The sequence below is a fragment of the Python bivittatus genome, unplaced genomic scaffold (genome assembly GCF_059951505.1).
Source record: "Python bivittatus isolate LINGU-HERP-01145 unplaced genomic scaffold, Pbiv_v1 ctg000320_np1212, whole genome shotgun sequence".
NCBI classification, from domain to species: domain Eukaryota; kingdom Metazoa; phylum Chordata; class Lepidosauria; order Squamata; family Pythonidae; genus Python; species Python bivittatus.
In genome coordinates, this window is record NW_028277052.1 from 8489537 (window position 1) to 8505955 (window position 16419).

The window sequence follows — 16419 nt, forward strand, 5'->3', positions numbered from 1 at the left end:
CCTGCTTTTTCAGTTACAGATTAACTTCTTATGATGTTACCTTCTGGAAATTGTAGCTGTGGCTTACCTTCTCTCTGTTCCCTTATTAATATGCTCAAATGCAGATCCTTACATGTATAGAAACTCTAATAATTAACTTAAGAGTAATTTGTTGTCTGGTTTTGATAATCTGAAATTGTCTAGGTCAAGAGTGAATGGACTAAAGGCCAACAGCCTAAGCTGATTTTCTTATTTTTAACCAAAGGCCTTGGGATCTTCTAGCTTCAGCCAGTCAAGAAACAGCAAATCCAGGAGCGGAACTTGAGCAATATTTAGCTGCCTTCTCGAATTAAGCAAAACATTGTAGTCACCAGGAGGCTCAGTTCTCCATGGGATGTGTAATATTGTCCTTGACTATCAGTATGCCTCCCAAATGCAGTGTAGGAGTCAGGGACAATCCTCCATTCTGCCTGTTTATATTTATCCCTGAAAAGAAAGAAACATGCTGAGTGACAATAGATGAATAATCATCAATTAGCCATTATCCTAGTCAAAATATTCCATCTGCTTAATGCTGTAGATCAAATAGTAGAAAGATTAGGTTCAGGTATCACATCTAAGCTTAAGTTTGTTTAATCATAGCCTCTTGATAAACCACAGTTGGTTAGGTATGCACCACAATCTAAAGTTTACAGTTTTCAGTATCTGGATCTGTACAATCTATGAAGCTAAAAGCAAACTACTTTATGGCTTACTGCATAACTTTATGTCTGTGTGTGTGTGTGTGTGTGTGTGTGTGTGTAGTCTCTGAATTTTTATGAACTCTGAAGAAACGGTTGTTGGGTAGACTGTAGAATGTTGCCAGAAATTCAAGAGTTACAGAGAGGAATAGATTTAATAAGGGCTAGGAGTCTGTCCCTGCCATGTAATGGCACTGATAACTAAAGGTAATAGCTACACTTTGGACACAAATCCCAATGGTACCTAGTTATGTGAAGTGACATTTAGAAATGTATTGGTGTCAATTTGGATGTAAAAGGAAACAAGATAAACAAAAGTTTTAAGAAATCTGTTTTCTGGGCAGAAGTCTTTTGGGAGCCTGTGAATCTTGCATGGACAAATCTGCCAGGATACTGATGAGAACATCTGATGGTCCACTAACACTTTTTGCTTTTCCCTTTAAGTTCCCCAGGTCCTCAAGAGTTGCACTGAATTCATTGAAAAACATGGTATTGTGGATGGAATATACCGTCTTTCTGGGATTGCATCCAATATCCAAAAGTTACGGTAAGATTGTGTGCGTTATTTCTGAATTTCATTCTCTGTTAGATTCCTTTTTCTAAAGAGCAGACAGAACCGATTTCTCCTTTGCTCCATAGCTGCATTTTGGATTTTAAGATTCTTTTCTTGTCTGAAAAACCAAAAGTACATAATCAGTAAAGACAGAAAGCAGTTGTGTTGCTCTGGAGCTACTATCTGACTTTAGAATATTCAGCAGGAGAGCCAGTAATGTAGAAGCAAGTTTCAAAAACAGTGGTTGTACATTGTTTTATAATTATAGTTTTGTGGCGGGGGGGGGGGTTAGTTTGGATGATAACCAAATCAAAAAATCTTCATAAGATGCTTGTTTCTTTGGCTGGTATGGGCTGTGGGTGGCTTTCGTTGACCTTATTTCATTCATCTCAGTCATCTTTAGCGTTGAGGTTTGACAGATGGGTAATTTGTCTAAATAGGAACCTGTCATTTAATACTTAATGTGACTATGTGACATGGACTACACATCTTGTAATTATTTACTGTATGTAATTGACTCATCCACTTTACAGCTAGTATTTTTTTTTCTGAGTAACTTAATTGGCTGTAAGATGATTGGAGCTGCTTTTCAGAAAGCTTCTAGAAAAATATATAAATTTACACAAATTTGGCATGCGTTTTAAATTGTTTTTACATCTTTCTTCAAGGGAAACCATGTGGTCTTCTGATTGTATATATTCTCTTTTTTCCCTCGTCCCCTTCTGTCTTTCCTTATCTCCAGACACGAATTTGACTCCGAACAAATCCCCGACTTGACAAAAGATGTATATATTCAGGATATACACTGTGTGGGTTCACTCTGCAAGCTCTATTTTCGAGAGCTGCCCAATCCTCTGCTCACCTATCAGCTCTATGAGAAGTTTTCAGTAAGAGCAAGACAGAATTTTTTTCTTACTGCATGGACATTGTGAATTGCATTTCAGTGATTTCTTAAGAGTTTTCCATGGATAATTTGGAGAAACAAAATCATTCTTAAAGAACCGGCACATTCCCTCTATATCATTGCTGTATATTTATATGAGAAAACCATTCATTCTTCTTCCAGTATATTATGGAATATGATGTTTTGGATGGCATTTCTCTGGGGAAAAGAAGCTTTAAGCCTATTTAGAGTTGCAGTGAGATCAGTGAATTGCTTCCACTTCTGAGCAAAAGTTTCGTTAACAACGCCAGTGTGGATTTAAGAGACCTGAATTCAAGTTCAAGAAATCTGAACAAGTGAATAACTCTCCAAGGCATCTCACAGCTATTTTGCCAGGGAGAAATATGAGAAAATCCCCTATACGCTGGTGCATATTGGAATTGGTCTGGAATAGCAAAGTAATACATAACATCCTATGATCTAGGACAGTCTAGGTGTTTGTTCTTGCTCTGCATTGTGATTTTGATCGTATTCATCTGTAAGGCTTTAGGAAAAAGAAACATATGCACTGTGCTGAGGCAGGCTTGTGGTTTTTCCCTTCCTTTCCAGGATGCTGTATCTGCTGCTACTGATGAAGAACGACTGGTAAAAATCCATGATGTCATCCAGCAGTTGCCACCACCACACTACAGGTCTGCATACACGGTTATTGCACAATTATTTTGACTGTGTTTACACAGCCTTATGATTATGTTATTAAAAAAAAAAAAATCCTGGGCGACTTTGTGGAAGTCTGTGTCCTATTTCCCCTGCAGACTTTCCCTGGTTAGTATTTGGATGAGAAATGGCTAGGGAATGTGAAGGTTCTGCATTAGACTAGGAAGTTTTAAAAAAAAACAACTCAGAAGGCTGTATTTTACATGAAGTCTCTAAGAGAGGAACCTTGCAGTTCAGTTTGGTTTACTGAGGATCCTTTCTTCTTGCCTATGTGAAATTAAGCATCTGAGTGCATACACTGAAGGATTTATGATGACACAAGGTTGACTTCTACTTTATTTAGCTCAGTAACAAGACAAATAACACATCTGTGTCATCTGTGCTTATACTCTATGAAGTGGGGGGTGGAGACATCGTTCAAAGCTCAGCATGCCTTGCAGAAATATAAAACTCCAGGGTGTGAAAGGGGAACAAATTTTAAGAAATATAGGGCTCTTACCTTGCCCTTCAGGCAGAATTCTAAATTAAAAACTTCACCAAATTGAAAGACGAGTATAAATCTGTTCGTCCTAGCAGGGATTGCAGATGTACTTAATAGTCAGCAGAGAAGTAGGACAGCTCACTTCAGCACTATCCGCAGTAAGGATAAGATGGGAATGCTGGCAGGAGTGAGTCAGACAAGTGGTTTAGAGATCTGGAAAACATTTAGAGGTTTTCTTTTAGCCGGCTTGGAGCGTTTTGCTGCTTGCTGCATATGTGGGTATCCAGAATCAGGGAAGGGCATGGTGTGGTTATAGAAAACTTGAGAAGTTGGTCCTTTGATCAGACGTCTAACTCAGCATGTCATAGAAATTGAATATGAAACCTACTTTTGGATGGAAAAAATTAGATCTTACTAAAGTTTGTAAGATTTCTTGCTAATTTTTGGCATGTTGAAGGCCATGTAGAACACTGAGGGTTGATATATCTGATTTCATGCTCCCGTACTAGCTGCTTTGCTTCTTATAACTTTGTAGAATTAGGAGGCCTGGAAATTGTTCTTTTCCTTGCCACATCACCAACATACCCATCACCTTTTGGAATAAACAGTAATCTGGAGTGGCTGTGTTCTTTCTTAAGCATGACCTTAATGGCTTAGGCTCAGGATTATTTGAGCATTTGAGTTATCAGTATAGGGGGCTGAAAGGTTGGGTGTCCATCCTGTTAAAAGTAGGATTACCCAGCTATATTGTAATAAATGAATGTGTTTATGTCTCCACACTCAGGAAAGCGTCTTATTGTTCATCAACAGACACTAAAGTCCCATTATTTTTATTTATTTATTTATTTATTTATTTATTTATTTATTTATTGTTGTTATTTGTTTTTCTTCTTTGGGTTTGTTCTACTTAGTTGCAGATCTGACACCACACTCACCTTGTTCTTATAGCAAAAGATTTGGTTTTTTAAGCTGGCTTGTTGCAGAGCCTGAAGTTATTTAGGGCTGAGAGGGAGTGACTGGCCCATGGATCACCCAGCTGATTTCTGTGCTTAAGGGAGGACTAGAATCTGGAACTCGCTGTTCCTAGTCCAGCACCCTACTTCACAATGGCCCTCCCTTTATTTTTCTGTTATTTATATTTAACATCTCAGCAATATTGCTTTACAATACATTTCAGAATTCCTCTCCATTAAATACCATCATTCTGTTTTTCATCTTAGCCACGTATTATTACTATTGAACAAAAATCTACATTGTGTTATATATTAAATATTCACTTGTAAAGGATCCATTGGAACTCATGGGTATCCAATGCAGCCTCAGTTATTGGATGTAATCCTAAATCAGGGAGCAGAATCCAGGGAAAATTAACTCTGCTTTGTTCTAAAGTATCTTAGATACTGATATGCAAAATATCATTAGCTTCTAGAATTATTTGAAAGGAACCATATACCTGTCCTGTGTGCAAAATCTACTAACAAAGATCTATTATATTTTTATTGTTCAGTTATGCAATCTCTTGATGCTGCTTTCACCCTCTGAATTAGACGTTCTTTCTCTTTTTCTGCCCAGGGAGAATGTACAACTCTTTAGCTAGATACTATTGCAGAGGCTCCCTCTAATGGTCATCAAAGATGACAGTTGCCATTTAGAAAACAAGTCACTAGTCATGGAATCTAGCAATGCCTATATCAATCTTTGATGGCTTGACTGCTAGAGATATCTTGCAGTATACTGGTCCACACGGCATATTTTTTTGTCTTCCTTTGCATTTGCGATGCAACGAGGAAGCAAAGAGCTGGCCATTTTTCAAAAAGTGAAATATTAGCCTGTTTAGGATACCTCATTTTGCTGATAATTCTTCCCAATCCCCTTTAACTTGCCTTTTGAAACTGTAGCATCATAGGCTAACTTATCTGAAATTCTTGCCTTTTTTCCAGGACCCTGGAGTTCCTTATGAGGCATTTGTCTCACCTGGCTGAATATTGTGCCATCACAAACATGCACACGAAGAACTTAGCCATTGTTTGGGCACCAAACTTACTCAGGTATCTGTTGATTGTAGACATTGTAGGAGGAGAGCCATGTTATTCTATGATAGCCAACAATCTGCAGGAGATTAAATCACATCTGTTGAAGTGGGCTGTAGCTCATGATAGCTTATGCCTTTTAATAAAATTTGTTAGCCAGAAAATATGCTATCAGACGCCTTCTAATTTAAGGTATCTTTTATATCAGTCTGAAAGGTTAGGAGGATTTTTTCCCCCTGTTTTATCCACAAGACAGTGATCAAGGTTAGGCAGTGATTATCATCAATAATTATCAGTTATTATGGTCATGAACCAACACAAAGCAAACCATGTAGTGAGCATTTTTAAAAAGCTTTTTGTGAATATAAGTGTTTTTATAGAGAGAGAGGGTGGGCTGTAATATTTTACTTTGTGTCAGTCTTTTTTTTTTTTTTTTAAAGAAAAAAGGAGAAACGTTCATTGTGGAAATTGGCACCAGATAGGTAGTGATCTCATTTGTGAGGAAGAGCAGGACAGGTTGGATCCTTACTCCATGGCTTCCAAAAATGCTTCATTCTGAGAACCAGAATGATAAGGTTTACCTGTTTTTACCTAGAAAGAAGCTTGGCTCACGTCAGATGTTACACCTGTGGCTTTGCCAGGAATTAGCTCAGTGATAGACTCCACTTTATCCCTGTTAGGGTGAACTGGCACAGATAATAAATGCTCATGCAGGTAGGACCCACTCACATGAATTATTATCCCTCTTTTTCAAGGAAGAGATAGAGACTTTTCTTCTTATTTGCAGAGGAAGAGTTTATATGTAGTAACTGTCCTGCATTATACTGTGGAAGAGAGAATGCACAATCTATCGGCTTGTGTCTCTACAGTGCTGTTTGTGTAGACTTCACACCACAACCACTATGCAAATATTTGTTTCTGTGAAAAAGGGAAGGCATTCTGCTACCAGCTGACTTGCCTGTGTACAACAGTATTAACTGGTAGTGCTGGCTAGAATGATGGCTAATGTTCATTCTTTCCCATAGATCAAAGCAGATAGAATCTGCTTGCTTCAGTGGAACAGCAGCTTTTATGGAAGTGCGAATCCAATCAGTGGTTGTGGAATTCATTCTCAATCACGTGGATGTCCTTTTCAGCTCCAAACTAAGTTCTGTTATTCGAGAGAGTGCAGGTATGTATGTCTGAGGCAGAAATAAGCTAAAACACACATTAAAAATATAGGCAGAGCAGTGTCAAAGTTTTCATTTTTCTGCTTGGCTGCCTAAGTAGAGAAATGCGACTTAATAGACAACCATCTTGTATTCATTGGAGGCTAATGAAGCTTAGCAAGTGTCCTGCAGCAGATGTCTGACATTGGAAATGGTCCCTCTGTTAACAATCATGTACCATGCTGAGCTCTCCAACTGTAGAGCTTTCATTCTAAAAGCATTTTGCTATTAAAGGTTTTTGTACCAAGCCTTTGTTCCCCCATCATGTACATTCTCGTAAAATACGGATTCTTCAAGTTGGGGAAAAGAATGCAGTGAAATTATCAGTAGTCTCAGAGCTCAGCCAATATTTTCCTGACTTGTCAGCATTCTAGCAGAGGACTTTTCCAGCCTTCTACCTGATATCCTTTGAAGCAGATCTATATATTTTAAATAACTTAGGCTACTTTTCTGAACAGTCTTCCTAAGATGGCACATAGCAGCATAAATGATAAAACTTAAAGTATAGCCCTATTAATTCTTCTCCCCCCTCGTCACAAAATTTCAAAATATAAAGCAACATTACATCTAAAGCCTTTTTGAAGACGAATGAGGGGAAGAACTCATGTATCTCTCGGGAAGATGTTCCATAGAGATCACTACTAAATGGACTGAACTTGTAACATTCAGAACACACTGCGGGTAGGGTAAGGTGGGAGAGGGAAGGGATTGACAAGTTGGTCAGGACAAACTAACATCTAGTGAAGCCATCTCAGAAATTCTGTAGCTATTTCTGAGTTTGCATCAGATCTGGAGTGATATATCTGAATATTCCTCCCTTACTGTAAAGTAGACTGCAGATAATGTATGCAGTTGTGGTTGCTATGTTCATAGGAGATTCAAGAAACCTTTTAGAACATCGGTAGGAACTTAAGGACCTCGGTTGATGCTAAACCATGCCTACCTTTCCTATAGAGCAGACTAATACTGAATTTACATACTGCTCATTCACTGTTTTTTTTAAACCATTACTTTAAAAAAAAACAACCTAAGCACAACATATTAAGTCATTAAAAGCCATAGTGGCTGAATTCATACAACATGCTAAGCCAAAACCCAACAAACATTTTCTAGAATGGCATGATGCGCGATCGCAACATATCAGTGGAGTTGCCATTACAAAGTAGCATCCCTTCATTGTTTGATGCTACCTCTTGACCTTGCTAGTCACTGTCTTCAAAATGTAAAAAAAGTGTTAACTGAGGTAGAATTTCTCCTGTGAGTTTAAACTGATGGGAGTTTTTAAAATATTTTTCTTCTGGAACTCATTTTCCATCATCCAGACCCAAGCAGCATCTCTGCTAGAAGGTAATCTGCATGTTTAAGCATTAAAAGCAACACACCGTCTTAAACCATATAATTCATGTACTCTCTTGAATTTAAATTGGAGGTAAAACTCACCTACTTTTTTCGGGGGGGGGTTAGCATGTTGCAACACATTTTATACTAATTAAATAGCTTGCTAAGGCCGTTGTCTGGGACGCCCTTTAAAATATTTATAGAGGTAAAATTATACAAGTAAAGAAGAAAGCTATGAACCAAAATCCAGCCCCAAGTCCTATTGTGCACTAAAGGGCAGGAAAAATAATTTGATGGAATGTCTATTATTATATAAACCCAAACTTTATTTTTTTCCCTACCAGAGCTTCTTGGTAAAAACATAATGTATTGTAGAAGATTCCCTTCTTAAGTAGTGTAATAAAGGAAATGTTGGGCTGTGATGTCTCTATTCCAGGAAAATCCTTCACACGCTCGTACCTCTCATCATTTTCTCTCTGTTTTGCCTTGTGTTTCTGTGGTAGGTCACAGTTCCTTGTCACGGCCTAAATCTTTGCTGGTGTCCTCCCCCTCCACAAAGCTGCTTACCTTAGAGGAGGCCCAGGCAAGGACTCAGGCTCAGATAAATTCTCCAGCCGTGGCAGACAGCAAGTACATCGAAGTAGGAGAAGGACCTGCTGCTTTGCAGGGAAAGTTCCATACCATCATAGACTTTCCATCTGAAAGGTAGAAGGATTTTTCTTAAGCACGCGTGCGTGTGTGAATGATTGTATTGTCCTACACTCAGTTTTTCCATGCTTAAGTTGAACACCTTTGAAATTGAAATATTCTTCATTCTTTCTCAGTATATGCCGATCAATGCTGCTTGCCTATATAAAGGAGGCGCACTGATAGCTTTCCCATGTAAATTGCTAATGTTCTTTTGGGGCCACCATGGAGCATTCAGTCGGTTTCTCAATGCCGTTTCTTTCTTGCTGTAGAAAGAGGCCTCCCAGTAAGATGAAAAAATCTCCTGTGGGCAGCTGGCGTTCCTTCTTTAACCTGGGAAAATCATCTTCTCTCTCCAAACGGAAGCTGCAGCGCAACCCAAGTGAGCCGTCAGAAATGAAGGCAATAGCTCTTGCAGGTAAGGGTGCCCTGTATCCATGACAGCAAGGTGTTTAAACAAGTGACTCTGCTGCAGAGCTGAGCTTGGATGCTTCTGGTTTGCCTTGCACAGCCTGTTTTTTTTTTTAATTAATTTTTTAAAATAAATTATGGTATGACTGCTGCTCTGAATGTAATTCAGAAAAGTCTGATTTTTTCCTGTTCCACAAAGACATGGAGCATATATAGATGAGGAGCATTGCTCCTGTTTCTCAGCGCTTATTGCTAAAAGCCTTCATAGGACCAAGAGCACCCTTGTGGAACTGTTTTCCTCTTGTTGCAGCCTGAAGACATACTTTGTTATGTTCATGTTCAGTCTATTATGCTGCTCCAAAAGCTGGATTTCTGTGACCAGTCTCCACTTCATTTGATTCATGTAGTAATCTGAAGGTTTTAAAGACTTTTTGAAAATCCCGCTATATAAAGAATTTAACATGTTCTATTAGACAAATAAATTTCCTTCTCTGAGGATGTGTGGTCATATTTTAAATATATTCCACTGTTCTGTTTTTGACTGTTCAGGTGGACGAGGAGATAGTGGAACCCTGCGCTCTGCCAAAAGTGAAGAATCTCTTTCATCTTTACATGCTATAGATGGTAAGTTGGCTTTTATTTACATCATCCTGAGAGTTTCTTCTATAGAACAGCAAATGCATACTTCAGTAAATAAGATGTCTACAAAGAATTTGGTTGCAAAAGTGTAAGGAGGTTTGCTCATGTCTGTATTAGGTGAAGAAACTTGTGCTTTTTGCTCCTTAATAAGTCACTTTTTATCAACGCTTTTTTTTTTTTGGTGCAATTTTGGGGCGGGGGGGAACGATCTGCCCAGAAGCCTTGCAAAAGTCCGTTGTTATTTCCCAGTCCTAGCAAGAAAAACAAAACTGTGAGGATATTAGTGTGGATGTGGGGAGGTGCATAAACTTGTGGGACCAGACTTTAAGCACATCATGTATTCTAACTACAAAGACTTGGAAGAAAATATATCTGTGTATTTTTTACATATAAGCAAAGAGCAACAGACTGTTTTACATGATGGGGCAAAGTACTAATTAATGCCTTTTCTCTTTTTTGCTAGGTGAATCTAAACTGTTTCGACCCCGAAGACCAAGATCAAGCAGTGATGCTTTATCAGCTTCTTTTAATGGGGAATTGTTGGGGAACATGAACCGCTGCAATTCTTATGATAATTTACCCCATGACCAAGAAAGTGATGGAGATGAGGGACATCTACAGGTTCCTGCTCTCATTTCTCCAAGGTCAGCAGAAGATGTTGACCTGAGCCCGCCTGAAATTGGGGTGGCTAGCTTGGACTTTGACCCTATGTCTTTTCAGTGCAGCCCACCCAAAGCAGAATCTGAGTGTCTTGACAGCAGCACTTCCCTGTTGGAGTCAGTGGACTATAACAAGGACAAGCAAAGCATCTTTAAGAAAGAGCTAGACTCGGGCAGCCAGTCTCAGACACCTGGGAGTGCCACAAGCTCAGAACCAGTTTCTCCTTATCAAGAAAAAAACACAAGTCCCTTCTTCACTCTAGATTTGAGCCCAGCTGAAGAGAAACCATCAAAGCCCCAGTCTTTCTCTGAGAAGGTTGCCTGTGCCTATTCCCCCATGATGGGACGAAAACCAGTCAAATCTCCACCACTGACTATATCAGAACCCGTTTCTTTTGCTGTCCCCAGCCAAATGCCAGATGTGGTTACTGGAGGAGTGTCAGGAATCGGTGGCCCTCTGGATTGGACTAAAAAAAATGTTAGCAGCAGTGAAGCTTCAAGCATGTCCCTATCCCAGCTCATGGTATCACCTCTGAAAAGCAATGAAAGTAGGCATGGTGAAGATCACCAGCAACAACTCCAGAACACAGGAGATACCAAGCAAGCAGAGCTTCAAGAAGAGATGGAGCAACTTGTGCTCAGCAGCAGCCAGAGTAAGCCTGTACCTTCTGGACTGACACAGCCAGGTACAGTGTGTTTTCCTCCATTTTTTCTTTAAGTTCACAAGCAACAAGCTCTCGCTTCTCTGCACGCCTTTAAAAAGAGCGGGAAACACTGGTAATGATGATGATGATGATGATGATGATGATGATGATGATGATGATGATGATGATGATAAAAAAAGTATGTGTCTTCCAGAGCCTATAGATGCTGCTTGGGTCCTGATAGTGAACATTAAAGGAACCCAAGCTTCTCTGCAGCCTCCTTGTATCACATAAAACAAAACAAAAAACCCCCCACAACTCCCTGAATATTTTATATAGCCCTGTATCTTTTCACTTTTTTCATAACATGAGATGATTTCTTCCGATCCTTACAAATCAATATGCTACTTGATAAACTTTATATTTTTTAGCTAACCATATAAATAAATTTGGCTACACTTGAAGAAGGGACCTTTTTGGCCAAAAGTAACCTGTGATTAAGTTGTGCAAAAGATCCCATCAAACGATATGGCATTTTCTTTCTGCATTATCTACTGCCTAGTCTTTAGGATTGCAACGGGAACTTTTAGACAATCTCTTGCGCTTTTCACACCGAACTGCTATCCTGTTTGCATGCATGTCAGAAGATGCACTTTGTCACGCCAAGGAGTTGCCACTGTGAAATGTTGGAGGAATCTATTTTTATAATAATCTATAGGAATTGCTCACTCTCCTTACAGGATAAAGTAAACTATTCTCTTTTGTTTTGTTTTTTTCTACTCTTCTTCCCACTAGGAGCCGTTGCCCTTGACACCCCCCAGGATTCTGTTCCAGTCAGTTCTGTCTCTGTTGTCCCTCCTCCACCTCCGAAAAATGCTGCACGCATTCTGGCTCTGGCCCTGGCTGAATCTGCCCAACAAGCTTCAGTTCAGTCCCAGAAGAAACCAGATTTTCATTCAGACTGTACCAGCTGTGGGAAAACTGAGAGTGGAGGAACTGTAGAAAAGTTCCACCCATATCCTGGCACTGCTTCTGAAAGGCTTCAGTTCTATGTTGCTCCGCCAGAGAACCAGCTCAGTTTTCAGATTGTTGTACCTGGGGATCATCAAAGAAGTGGATTGCCCATAGATCAGGGACCCCAAAGCAGTGGCATGTCTGAGGACAACAACCATCTACACATTGGCACTTCTGAACATCGTGAGCACTCCACTCTCTCTAATAATATGCCAGAAGACCTTCATGGTGGTACTAACATGGGCTGGGACCACTCCCACTTCTATCCATGTACAGTGGGGGACACACACCCTCTTATTCAATCTTTTGCATCAGAAGATCAGAGTCATCTTCATTCCTGTACTGGAGGATCTGTTCAGGCAGAGCCATCTACAGCAGAGGTACCAGTAGAGAGTCCTCACCTTCATGCTTGTGTCCCTTTGGATAAGAACCAAATCCAGGCCAACAAGCTTCATTTTCCCATCTGTAAAGTGGATGACAGACTTCCATTTCCTTCGGTAACTCCTGGGGAGAAAACTGTCCCTACTGATCTGGCCTGCATGATAAAGAACCAGTCAGCAGCTACCAAACCTAATCATGGCATATCCAGGCAGAATGTTCCTCCTCAGCCTTCCACAATCACCAGCAACACCACATGGGGGGAAGCAGCTCTTCTGGCCGCTCAGCAGGCTCTTGCAGGAAGCCACCAAGTTCCACCCATGAGACCAGGAGACCAGCCAGCTGTGGGACAGACTCCTCCCACTAAAGTTTCAGGTGGCTTCAGTCAGGTAAAACCTAAGTGGTCTAGATGTTGCCCTCTCTTTGCCCTCCTCTTTGTCCATTATAATTCAGGGCGTCTACCCCTATCCCCGCCTCAGTTTACTTGATTTTTACTTGGCTTCCCTTTCCTATTTTAATTAATTGTTTTTCTTCTGCCGATGTTCCTTAAGACAAGCATAGGCAGGTCAAGATTTTTCCAGTGTCTTAGTTGCTCCCAGGAGAAAATGGAACATTGAGATTTTGGTTGCAGATCTTGCCTAAGAAAATGATGGTTAGCGAGGATGCTCTGATAGAAATGTTCTAGGAGTAGTCATAGAACATTTCGGTTTTCTTTGGATAAAGTTTAGGGTTGTCATAACAACCTGTAGCACAAAGTTAAGTGTAGCAGTAGGTGGTGCTATTCTACCACACATTGGCTAGCTAGAGTAAGATTATTAATAAACAGCTATAGTTCTTTTCAACAGGGACCTGCTTTGAATTAAACCATTCCATTCCTTGCTTGGTCCCATTTTCATTAATGACATGACAGTAGTAAATAATGCATACCGTATGGTTAATGAAGGATACGTGAACATTGCTAAAAATTCAGATTTTAATTTTCTCCCTCCTACAGGCATACAAAGTACTGTATATTGGCAATATACAGCTGAATACTTGGAAAAGCCTATATTTGTATAAGGTCATCCCATATTTGACGTATTAATCCTTTGACTCCTATTTTTATTACATTTCCTTCCTATTCAGCTGTATATTCCTATTGGCAATATACAGCTGAATACTTGGATAAGCCTATATTTGTATAAGGTCATCCCATATTTGAAGAATTAATCCTTAGAAATTGCTTGACTTCCTATTTTTATTACATACACAAGGTCTTGCCTGTAAATAAATCACCTGCCAACAAAAGTTGTACTTCTTCCTCGGGGGTTCAGCAAAAGCTCTGTTGAGTTGCTAGTTAAGAAACTAGTTTGGTTTGTAAGTGAAGTCTGTATTCATCTCAGCAACTGCTTTGGGACTGTAACTAATCTATGTGTTTTCCTCTATCAGGTACAAGGAGACGCAACTCCAGACAAATTGCTGGAGCCTAGAACAGCTGAGCCTGCCCCCATCTTGGGTACTGAGGCCAGTGCTACAATTCAGTGCACTTCAGCCACCCCAGTGGCTCTGTTTCACCAGGGGCATCTGGAGAAACCCCGAGAAAATACCAGGGCTCCACCTTTACAGATGAGGTCTGAATCTGTCCCAGTTCAATCTTCATATGCTTTTATGCCTCCAGCACCACCTGTGAGGACAATGGAGAGTAAACTTGCAGCAGCCATGCATTCCAACAGCACAGATACTATAAACCCTGCCAATTTCATGGCTTCTTCCTCGTTGCCTCTGTCAGCAGAGGATGCTTTGGCACCACCTACCCTGTCTAAACAAGCATCCCTTCAGTCTGCCTATTTCACTCCCTCCAAGTCAGAGAGCCTTCCAGAGCCTCCAGGGAGTGTGCATCCAAAGCCTTCATCGGCTCATCAGTACAGAGCTGAAAATAACCAGCCCCACCTTTTTCACAGCAAGTCTGAGCAGCATCCAGGCTATCCTTCTCTGTCGGAGACCCCCCCTTCCGTGGGATCCCGATATAATGCATATACCGGTCAAGGAAAGAGCGCGTATGTTCATTACTCCAAGCCTCGCAGTCGGGTCGAATATCTGTCTTCTATGAGTCCAACAATGAGGAGCAGTAGCTGTACAGAGGAGGCTCCGCCCTATCCCACCATCCGAAGAGTGCATTCACTGCACGTGTCCACTCCCTCCGCCATCCGATCAGTTCCTATATCCCGTACTGAGGTGCCTCCTGATGATGAGCCCCTTTACTGCCCAAGGCCTCTCTTCCAGTATAAGCCATATCAGTCCCATGCAGATTATCATGTCACTCAGTTGCAACCTTATTTTGAGAATGGCCGGGTTCATTACCGATACAGCCCTTACTCAAGTTCATCCAGCTCTTCTTGTTACACTGCAGGAGATGGTGGATTTTATGACTTGGATCCTTATGGTACAATGAGAGCGAGGCAGTTCCATCCTCTCCCAGGCAGAGATTTTGCATCCTACTCAAGGTTACAGACCAAGAACCTTTATCGCTGTCCTGGCTTACCACCATATTCTCGGGGAGGCCTTGCTGGAAACCTAGCAGGCAAAGAGCATAGTTTCATTAGTAGGGATGTGCCACCTGCCCCTGATGTCAAACCCATGTATGTCTCCTGGGATTTGGAAGATATGGAAAAATACTGCATGCAGTCCATCCGCCGAGAGAGTCGTGCTCGTCAGAAAGTAAAGGGGCCTGTCATGTCTCAGTATGACAACATAGCCCCTTTGTTGCAAGATGAGGTACGGGCCATGGACATTGTTCACTTGCGCAGCAAATCTGATCCTGGGAAAACTGGACTCCTCACCGTTGCTGAAGGGAAAGAAGGAAGATACCCAGGCAAGGGAGGGACACCCGAGGGAGAGGAACGCTACTATGGACCCCAACCAGAACTTGATGTTGACAGAGCCCATTACCATGGGAGTTATGGGAATGGACAGTCAGACAGACCTTTGCTCCCTCAAAAGCAAAGCAGTCTCAGGAGCAGAAAACAGCACGACGTTGGTTGTAATTCAGTTGAGCACAGAATGCACCTTGCACATGAAGTAACCCACAGGCAGCCTCTGGATTCTAAAAATGCCCCTCCCTATCCTGATTACCGACCAAAGGGCCACCAGTCGGAACCAACAGAATCCATGACGTATCAGCACTCGGGTGGAAAATATATCCCAGCTAGCCATGATGTATTGAGACTGAACCATAAAGAGGTGAAGCTGGCAGATGATAGGCCAGATGTAGAACGGGCTCGATCAAGACTACCTGCTGCTACAGCCGAAAAGCACTCCAGAGACTGCTACAAAGAAAGCGAGCATTATGGACAGCCTGCAGGGCCACCCCCTAAACCAGAACGGAGCCATAGCCTCCGGTTCCAGCACTCTGAGAGCACACAGCGGGACGCTGGTCTCCTTTACCCATACCAAACCCTTGGCAAACGCCAAAGTACTACAACTGTGGTATCCCAGTATGATAATTTGGATGATTACCATACCATGCCTCAGCACCAAAGAGGGGGATATGCTGGAGGAGGGGGATTTGTACCTCCCTTTCCTCATCCACATAATAGGACTTACGCCACAGCTTTGGGCCAAGGAGCATTCCTACCAACAGAGCTTTGCCTACAGAGGCCAGAGACTGAAATCCACGCAGAGTGAGCTCGGGGGCAGAAGGGATAGAGTGTAAGCAGCCTCTGCTGGACAGTGGACTGGTTTATTTTTTCAATGATGCACAAACATGCACACGAACACACAAAGCAACTCCTTCCATTAGCCCTACTGAGTTTCTGCCTGTGTAGTCCTCATGCCGCTTATAGTTTTTATATACTAAGTGTATAATTTTATCCCATTGTTTAAATGTAGGTTGCAGCAATCATACAGGCTTTTGTTAAACTTGAAGACACAACCAGTCTCCAGGAAGATCAGAATTAAGGATGAAGAGACAGGGTTGTACTGTGAATGATTCTCAGTTTCCATAGATTTCAAATCATGGCATTTCCCTTAGCGGTCACTGTCCTTCAGAGCCACATGCATGATGTATGTATTGATAGGCT

At 41.2% G+C, this 16419-nt stretch overlaps 1 protein-coding gene across 2 annotated transcripts in view; it reads left to right on the forward strand.

The window, feature by feature from the left end:
* The window catches only part of ARHGAP32 (Rho GTPase activating protein 32), a 152922-nt gene extending 136732 nt beyond the window's left edge, over positions 1–16190 (forward strand). For both annotated transcript variants that reach the window (XM_007425400.4, XM_015887598.3), the window contains 11 exons: positions 1164–1266; positions 2015–2159; positions 2765–2847; positions 5294–5401; positions 6409–6554; positions 8433–8634; positions 8889–9034; positions 9577–9651; positions 10130–11011; positions 11765–12750; positions 13790–16190. In XM_007425400.4, the coding sequence (XP_007425462.1) occupies positions 1164–1266; positions 2015–2159; positions 2765–2847; positions 5294–5401; positions 6409–6554; positions 8433–8634; positions 8889–9034; positions 9577–9651; positions 10130–11011; positions 11765–12750; positions 13790–16024 (5111 nt within the window). In that variant the 3' untranslated portion in view covers positions 16025–16190. The remainder of the gene's footprint in view (positions 1–1163; positions 1267–2014; positions 2160–2764; positions 2848–5293; positions 5402–6408; positions 6555–8432; positions 8635–8888; positions 9035–9576; positions 9652–10129; positions 11012–11764; positions 12751–13789) is intronic.
* The last annotated feature ends 229 nt before the right edge of the window (positions 16191–16419 follow it).